We start from the raw sequence: 9242 nt of genomic DNA on the forward strand, positions 1-9242 counted from the left end.
TGACATCTTTTCATGCTTTTGTCAAATTCTTGAGATTTGATGAAAAGGTGGAGGATCTTTTAAATGGAATGAAATGAGACAAAAATGAATTTTTCTTTTCTTTGGTAGATACTCTCTTGTTCTTTAGTTTATGAAGGGAAAACTGGGTTTGTTCTATTAGAAGTCATTTAAAGTATAGGAAGTTTATTTTCAAATCTGTAAAGCAAGACTCAATGCTCTTACCATGTCAAAGAAAGCAAAAATGGAGGCAGCAATTCAGACATTTTGAGAAACAAGGGCACAGACAGCAGGAACATCGGAAGTGAAGCTCCAAATAAAAGTGAGCATGAATTTAGACAATGACTAAACTTTTTTTTTTTTTTAACTTATATTTGGCAAAACTAATACAATATTGTAAAGACAATGACTAAACTTGCAAGAAGAGTGTGTTTGGAAATACCACCCACTTTCAGATGTGATTATACAGACAAGTGAGAGACAGATGGGAGGAAATAGTATAAATCTGTTTTAATTATTATGATGCTTAAGAATGTATTGCCATGTTGGCATTGAGCCTATTTAATTTCTGAGAATTTTTTCCTTGGATTATGACTATCTGTAAAACTTCATGATGATGTGGAGAGATTATAGAGAGTATTAACCTATATTCCACCCCTACTTCTGTTTTTTAGACTTGGGAAGATCCCCATCGAAAAGATAAGAGCACAGACTGCTGTGGAGATAATGATCCTATTGATGTTTGTGAAATAGGCTCAAAGGTTTGTTTCATAGAGTGTTGTTCTAACATATGTTCTACTTTAGTCATGCCATAAAATTTCAGTTCTTTTCAGAAGGCACCAGTTCTTCAACTCTTCAAAGTTCTTGCCTGTTTATCCCTCTCATAAGTGAAGTCACTCGGTCATGTCCGACTTTTTGTGACCCCATGGACTGTAGCCTACCAGGCTCCTCAGTCCATGGAATTTTCTAAGCAAGAGTACTGGAGTGGACTGCCATTTCCTTCCCCAGGGTATCTTCCTGACCCAGGGATTGAACCCGGGTCTCCCCCATTGCAGGCAGACACTTTACTGTCTGAGCCACCAGTCCTTTTTTGTATCTTTACTTCCTTCTCTTAAACTGTGTGTTGGTAAACCCTAGCCCATGGCTAGTCAAATCCAGCTTGCCACCAGTTTTTATAAAGAACACAGCTCCGGCCTTTCATGTACATGTTGTCTGCGCTGCTTTCGAAGCACCACTGCAGTTGAGGAGGTTGGAAGAGATGCTGCAGTCTCAAGTATTTGCTGTCTGTCCTCTTACAGAATGAGTTTGCTAAGTCCTGCTTCGTCGTCCTTGCCCATTATCCAGGCAGAATGTACAATGCTGATGAGAACTAGCTGGTGCTTTTTTTGTGTGCCTGCTTCCAGGTTACTGGGGACAAGCAAAACTTCCACTCTCATAGGTTACTACTACCTGCAGAATTCTGTGTGTCTTCGCTCACATTCTTTCTCCTGTTTTCTGCTGCCTTTATTGCCAGTATTTATTGTTCTCTGTTAAACTCCTTGTACTTGGTTCTCACTCTCAGCAGAGCATGTTGTCTTTAATTTTGTAGAGCTCCTAGAAACCCGCAGATAAGCATCCCTTTACTCTCCCCTTAGGCTCTCAAACAGATGTGCCTGTAAATACTCCTCCTTCCCTTCCTTCTGTTACTGAGACCAGGACTTCCCCTGGGTTCTCAATCCTGTCCCTTCCTGCCATTTGAATGACACTGTTTTCTTGACTCTTCTCTGTTCTGTATTTACAACTGCCCTTTCTTTATTAAGGGCTTCCCTGATAGCTCAGCTGGTAAAGAATCCGCCTGTAATGTGGGAGACCTGAGTTCAGTCCCTGGGTTGGGAAGAGCCCCTGCAGAAGGGAAAGGCTACCCACTCCAGTATTCTGGACTGGAGAATTCCAGGGACTGTATAGTCCATGGGGTCGCAAAGAGTCGGACACAACTGAGTGACTTTCACTTTCACTTTTCTTCATTGACTTCCTTCCATATTCCTTTTCATAAGAAGACCTGTAAAAAGAGCAAACACTCATCTCTATCTCCTCCTTCGCACTTAATCTTCAGTCAGTTTAAAATTGTTTTCATCCCCCCATTATTTCAATGAAACCACTCTTACAAAGATCATCGGTAGCTTTCTTTTAACCAAATCTAACCTGCCCATTTCATATGTTTTGTATGACTTGAATTTACCTTGGAATTTTATGCCTTTAACCTCATCTTCCTTCTTCTATCAGTCTCTTTGCTTGACATCAGTTGTATCAGAGTGACTTGGATATCCTCTAATTCCTCCTTGGTTTCTTTTGTAGGCTGCTTTTCTTCTGCCTGCTCCTTAAGCATTGCTTAGCTTGAGAATTGTGCCATTGTTCAGCTCTTTTTCTCATGTGAGGACTCCCTTGGTGATCCAGTCCCAACCGTTTGTGGTTTTGCTCTCAAATTACTATCTCCAACTCAGACCCACATTCTCAGCTATCTGCATTTACACTTGACTGTCTCCCAGGCATCTCACACTTGTGTCCCAAACTGAATTCCTTGTTTCCTCCTCTCCACGTTACTCCTCTCAGTGAAGGACACCTGTCTTCCTTCCCTCCTTGCCTCCAGATTCTTGAGACAGAAACTGAGAAATCTTACAGATCATCCTTTGCTTCTCTTCATCTCATTAGTCTTGAGGTACTGACTCTGTGACCTAAATGGCCTTTAAATCTCTTTCTTTTGCATTATCACTGGAGCTAGCTTTGTCTAGTCCTCAATTATATTGCACTTGAATTATTCCTGCCACGGCCCAGTTTCCTTGCTGAGTCTTATTTTCCCCACCATCATTCATAGCAGACTGTTCTCCTGCTGTGTCCTTGTTTAGGCCTTGTCCCCTGCTTTCTGACTTTCTCTCCTGCCGCTCCTTGTTTGCACGCTGCCCTGTAGCTGTACTACCCTTTCAATTCCCGTTAAGGTGTCTGCCCTCACTCAATACAGGCCTTCATACAAACTGTTCCCTCTGCAGAATGGAACACTCTTCTTCCTTCACTTTGTCTTACTTCCCCCTTCTTTTCGCTGCACATCCCCCTGCTCATCCGTTGGATCTCAGCTCTAGTATCACTTCTCGGAAGTCTCCCGTTACCCGCCATAGACTAACATACTAACTCTTTGGTCTGTGGTTCCGTGGTACTGTCTGTCTGTGTTGTTTGCCTCATTGTCTCCTCTCAGATGGCTGTGAGCTCTCGGAAGAGAAGAGCCACCATTGCAGTGTTTAATTCAGTGTCTGGCACAGAGCATGTGCCTAATGAAAGACATGCCAAGTGTGGTCACTGCTTGAGCTGTATTCTTCTAGCTAAGATCAAATCAGTTATCTCTGGAAATTCATATTAGCACTTTCAGGCGTCCAGACTGTTGTTTTAGTAAGTAGTTTCCTCTGCTTCTTTGTTGCTTGTTTATGTGCTGTGATGCTTTGTTATTCTCTTCTTTCCTCTTTCTCCTCTTCTTCCTTATTCTCCTTTCTTTCTCCTGTTTCCTCCTCTTCATCCGCTTCTTAGATTTTCTGTGCCCTCTTTCGCTTTTTCTTCTTCTGTTTTTCCACTTCTTTTTTCCTTCCTTATACTCTTCTGTCTGCCCTCTCCCTCTGTCTTCTCTTCCTTCCCCCTGTCCCTTTCTGCTTTCCTGCAGGAGAGATCTGCATCCAATCTTGATTTCTAGTTTTATACCCAGATAAGGATGGACAGGGACTAGAGTTCATTGGTGTGTGTGTGATTCAATAGTTCCTCTGTCTCTCCAGCAGAAAAATGGCCAGATTGTTTGCTTTAGTTCAGATTAAGCTATAGTTAAGAAATTTTTTTGGACATTTTCTCTCCAGAGGGATAGTAAAGGATATATAAAATGCATAGATTAGAAGGAAGAATATAACTATTTTAACGAGTACCTCCTCTCTTCTATCTTATAATAGATGCTCTGTTATATTACTTTGGTCATTTCCCTGTGTCTTCTTTTGTAATAAGAAGAGTTGCTAAATTAAGTAACATTACCTTGATAGAAAGGTTATATAGTAGAAAACTCTTCTTCTTTTGTTGAAAATTTATTTTATTGAGATGTAGTTGATTTACAGTATTGTGTTAATTTCCTCTTGGAGCAAAGTGATTCAGTTTTATATATATGTGTGTATACACACACACACACACACACATTCTTTTTCATATTTTTTCCTCTATGGTTTGTCACAGGATATTGAATATAGTTCCCTGTGCTATATAGTGGCACCTTGTTGTTTATTCATTTATAGGATATATAATAATTTGCATCTGTTGATCCCAGAATTCCTCTGCAGGAGACTCGGCTTTGATCCCTGGGTAGGGAAGATCCCCTGGAGGAGGGCATGACAGCCTCCTCTAGTATTCTCGCCTGGAGAATCCTATGGACAGAGAAGACTGGTGGGCTATAGTCAATGAGATTGCAAAGAGCTTGACATAACTGAAGTGACTTAGCACGCATGCACACATAGGAGAAATTGTATGGTATTTGTCTTTCTCTTTCTGACTTAACTTTATTTAGTATGATCATCTCTATGTCCATCCATGTTATTGCAGATGGCATTATTTCATTCTTTTTATGGCTAAGTAATATTCCATTGTATATATGTGCCACATCTTCTTTATCCATTCATCCATCAGTGGGCATTTAGGTTTTCTATGTCTGGCTGTTGTGAATAATGCTGCTATGAATATAGGGGTGCATGTATTTTTTTTTTAATTATAGTTCTGTCTGGATATATGCCCAGGATTGGGATTGCTGAATTATATGGCAATTCTATTTTCAGTTTTTTGCTAAACCTCCATAGTGGCTGCACCGATTTACATTCCTACCAACAGTGTAGGGGGTTTCCTAGAAAACTGTTACTCTGAAGGTATAATCCTTGGGGCCACTTGGCTTGTATAAGATGCAAGTTGTTAATTTAAATTCCTATGCAGATATTTAGTGAGTGAAAAGATTAAATGAAAATATCTTATTTTCACTGATGTAAAAATTTGACAGTGAACCTATAATTAATGAGATTGGTAACTGAAAATCATGCAAATCTATATACCTGGTAAATTGATTTATTATCTCTAATTTGTTATTGACTAAACAAAGGGATCTAAAAAGACTTGATGTACAGGCTTTTAAATAAACTTGTCAAAGTCATTAAATATCTAAAATAAAATTAAAGGTCTTAAATGTAAGTTATTTTTTTAAAGTGTACATAATTAATCTTGAAAGCATGCCTTTGTGTTTTACATAGAATGCTTGGTACATAATAGGTGTTTAGTTCCTTACCACTGAAAAGTATGCTGACTGTTGTTGTTCAGTCACTAAGCTGTGTCTGCCTCTTTGCAAGCCCATTAGATGGCCGCATTCCAGGCTTCCCTGTCCTTCAGTATCTCCTGGAATTTGCTCAAGTTCATGTCTATTGAGTTGGTGATGCTATCTAACCTTGTCATCCTCTGTGACCCCCTTCTCCTTTTGCCTTCCATCTTTTCCAACATCAGGGTCTTTCCAGTGAGTCAGCTCTTTGTATCCAGTGGCCAAAGTATTGGAGCTTCAGCTTCAGCATCAGTCCTTCCAATGAATATTCAGGGTTGATTTCCTTTAGAATTGACTGGTTTGATCTCCTTGCAGTCCAATGTATATATTATTATATATAATATATGTAGTATTATATACTATATAATATATAGTATATACCATATGTGTTTATGCATATACATATGCATATAACCAGGGAATATAGAATTGTTGTACCTGGATTCATGATATATGGAAACTGTGAGATAATAAATTTACACTATTTAAGGCTTTAGATTTATAATAATTTGTTACACTGTAGTATATACCTAATACACAGGATAACAGGTTTTAAGCAGTTTTACTTTCCGTGGTTTTTCATATTGATTGGGTCCAGTTGAAGTTTTACCTCATTCTTCATATAAATCCACATAGACGTTTCACTGTGGGTCATTGTCATATTCTGTTGATTGCAGATTCCCAGGAGTTAGCAGTTGACAGGTGTAAGCAGATACGTGTAGAGCCCAGAGAGAAAATTAACATCTGTAGAAGACCTCTTAGGAGAAGGCAATGGCACCCTACTCCAGTACTCTTGCCTGGAAAATCCCATGGACGGAGGAGCCTGGTGGGCTGCAGTCCATGGGGTCGCTAAGAGTCGGACACGACTGAGCGACTTCACTTTCACTTTTCACTTTCATGCATTGGAGAAGGAAATGGCAACCCACTCCAGTGTTCTTGCCTGGAGAATCCCAGGGACGGGGGAGCCTGGTGGGCTGCCGTCTATGGGGTCGCACAGAGTCGGACACGACTGAAGTGACTTAGCAGCAGCAGCAGCAGAAGACCTCTTATGTTATAGTTCATGTGTCTTTTGTTTCCTTTGTTCTTTTTCTTTACATCAAAGAATATGCGATATGATTTCCACTTTACTGTTGAGAAACCAAGTCCTGAAGTACTTTGTGGCTTGTGTGAAGTAATTGACCTCAATCACCTCTAAGAATGGGGGAGCAATTCACTCCCGCTTACTTGTGACTTAAAAATCCTATCTTTTGAAATATTTTTGTATAATGGCTAGAACAGTCTATGATAACCCTAGTCTAGTTCTGTGTAAAATTTTGAGGCATACCTGTATTCTTGTTGCAGAATGTAAATTCATTTTGAAACAAGGTCAACTGTATGATTCCCAAGGAATTAGTAACAGTATCTGCTGTGTACATTAATTTCCTTGCAGAGTAGATGGAGAGTTTTATAATGGAACTGAGAAAATAGGTCTCATCTTATATCCAAAGCAATTTATTCCTTTAGTTAATGAGATGTGAAATAATATTTAGTAAACATGAATTACTTAATCACCATCTAAACAGTGGACCTTGGTTGAGACTGTGTGCCTGCTAAGTGGCTTCAGTCATGTCCAGGTCTTTGCAACCTCATGGACTGTAGCCCACCGGGCTTCTCTATCCATGGGATTCTCCAGGCAAGAATACTGGAGTGGTTTGCCATTCCCTTCTCCAGGGGATCTTCGTGATCCAGGAATCGAACCCAGGTCTCCTGCACTGCAGGCAGATGCTTTACCCTCTGAGCCATCAGGGAGGACCTGGTGTTGAGGCTGTCCTCCTTTATCTTGCGCCTGGCTGTGCCTGGCTAGTTCTTAAAGCACCTGTGAGGAAGAGCATAGAAAAAAAGCCTCTTTTCACACCTTATTTGTAAATGGGCAAAGGGAAAGGAGCAGAGTCCTGGAAGTTGATACTACACTTAGAATCACAGATACAGACATTTTTAAGGATAAGTTCTTTGAGAAGTATTATTCATTTGATGTCTAATGTTATGTGTGCTGCAAAATTTGTTGAATTGTGGGATCTTCATTAGAATTTTACCATTTGTCGTTAAGCATCTTATCCTGAGTTTTTGTTTTGATTGAGAGAATTTTCTTTTCAGATTTTAAATGTGTTATATATAGCAAGACAGTGTTTTGTCTACTCCCCTTCTGTTGCTTGTGAAATCAAAGGGCATTTATCATTCTGATGAAACTTGATAATGCCCAGACATGCTTCCTGCTTGTCCTTATAACCATAAAAGTCTCAAAGTTATATTATATGAAATTTCAAAGTAAATTGATTTTTATGGATAAATATAAAACAATTTAAAATGTGCCTTTAAAAACTATATCAGTTCAGTTCAGTTCAGTCGCTCAGTCATGTCTGACTCTTTGCCACCCCATGAACCGAGGCACTCCAGGCCTTCCCTGTCCATCACCAACTCCTGGTATCCACCCAAATCCATGTCCATCGAGTCGGTGATGCCATCCAGCCATCTCATCCTGTCGTCCCCTTCTCCTCCTGACCCCAATCCCTCCCAGAATCAGGGTCTTCTCCAAAGAGTCAACTCTTCACATGAGGTGGCCAAAGTATTGGAGTTTCAGCTTTAGCATCAGTCCTTCCAATGAACACCCAGGACTGGTCTCCTTTAGGATGGACTGGTTGGATCTCCTTGCAGTCCAAGGGACTCTCAAGAGTCTTCTCCAACATCACAGTTCAAAAGCATCAATTCTTCGGTGCTCAGCTTTCTTTATAGTCCAACTCTCACATCCATACATGACCACTGGAAAAACCATAGCCTTGACTAGATGGACCTTTGTTGACAAAGTAATGTCTCTGCTTTTGAATATGCTGTCTAGGTTGGTCATAACTTTCCTTCCAAGGAGTAAATGTCTTTTAAGTTCATTGCTGCAGTCACCATCTGCAGTGATTTTGGAGCCCCAAAAAATAAAGTCTGACACTGTTTCCACTGTTTCCCCCATCTATCTGCCATAAAGTGATGGGACTGGAATCCATGATCTTCATTTTCTGAATGTTGAGCTTTAAGCCAACTTTTTCACTCTCCTCTTTCAATTTCATAAGAGGCTCTTTAGTTCTTCACTTTCTGCCATAAGGGTGGTGTCATCTGCATATCTGAGGTTATGGATATTTCTCCCGGCGATCTTGATTCCAGCTTGTGCTTCCTCCAGCCCAGTGTTTCTCATGATGTGCTCTGCATATAAGTTAAACAAGCAGGGTGACAATATACAGCCTTGACATACTCCTTTTCCTATTTGGAACCAGTCTGTTGTTCCATGTCCAGTTCTAACTTTGCTTCCTGACCTGCATACAGGTTTCTCAAGAGGCAGGTCAGGTGATCTGGTATGCCTATCTCTTGCAGAATTTTCTGGTTTCCAGTAATTCTGATAGGCACCCCTGCCCCAGAGTCTACTCAGCTGTGGCACTATTGACAGTTTGGGTGGATGTTTCTGTTACAGGAGACTATCCTGAGCAGCATCCCTGGCCTCTTGTCACTAGGTGCTAATAATACCCACCAAGTTGTGACAACCAAATGTGTCCCAGACATTGCCAAATGTCCTCTAGAGAGCAAAATTGCCTCTGGTTGAGAACCAGTGCTCTAGTTTATCACTGAGTTAGCCAGTGTAGTTACCTTTCCTTGATGGTTATGTGATAACTGAACATTTTTGTTTTATAAAGGACCTCCTGGCACGAGGTATGTAAGTCTCTCCAAGACGATTGCAAACCTCTAAGAAAGGAGGCGCTTTCTTTTTGTATACAACCCACTCCAGTGTTATTGCCTGGAGAATCCCAGGGACGGGGGAGCCTGGTGGGCTTCCATCTATGGGGTCGCACAGAGTTGGACACGACTGAAGCGACTTAGC

The 9242-nt window shown here is 40.6% G+C and overlaps 1 protein-coding gene across 1 annotated transcript in view; it reads left to right on the forward strand.

Annotated features, from left to right (window-relative positions):
* PPA2 (pyrophosphatase (inorganic) 2) overlaps window positions 1-9242 on the forward strand; it is a 100219-nt gene that overhangs the window by 39600 nt on the left and 51377 nt on the right. The window contains exon 6 of the mRNA XM_010848347.1: window positions 672-758. Within this exon, the coding sequence (XP_010846649.1) occupies window positions 672-758 (87 nt within the window). The remainder of the gene's footprint in view (window positions 1-671; window positions 759-9242) is intronic.

The sequence above is a fragment of the Bison bison genome, unplaced genomic scaffold, assembly GCF_000754665.1.
Source record: "Bison bison bison isolate TAMUID 2011002044 unplaced genomic scaffold, Bison_UMD1.0 scf7180017864263, whole genome shotgun sequence".
NCBI classification, from domain to species: domain Eukaryota; kingdom Metazoa; phylum Chordata; class Mammalia; order Artiodactyla; family Bovidae; genus Bison; species Bison bison.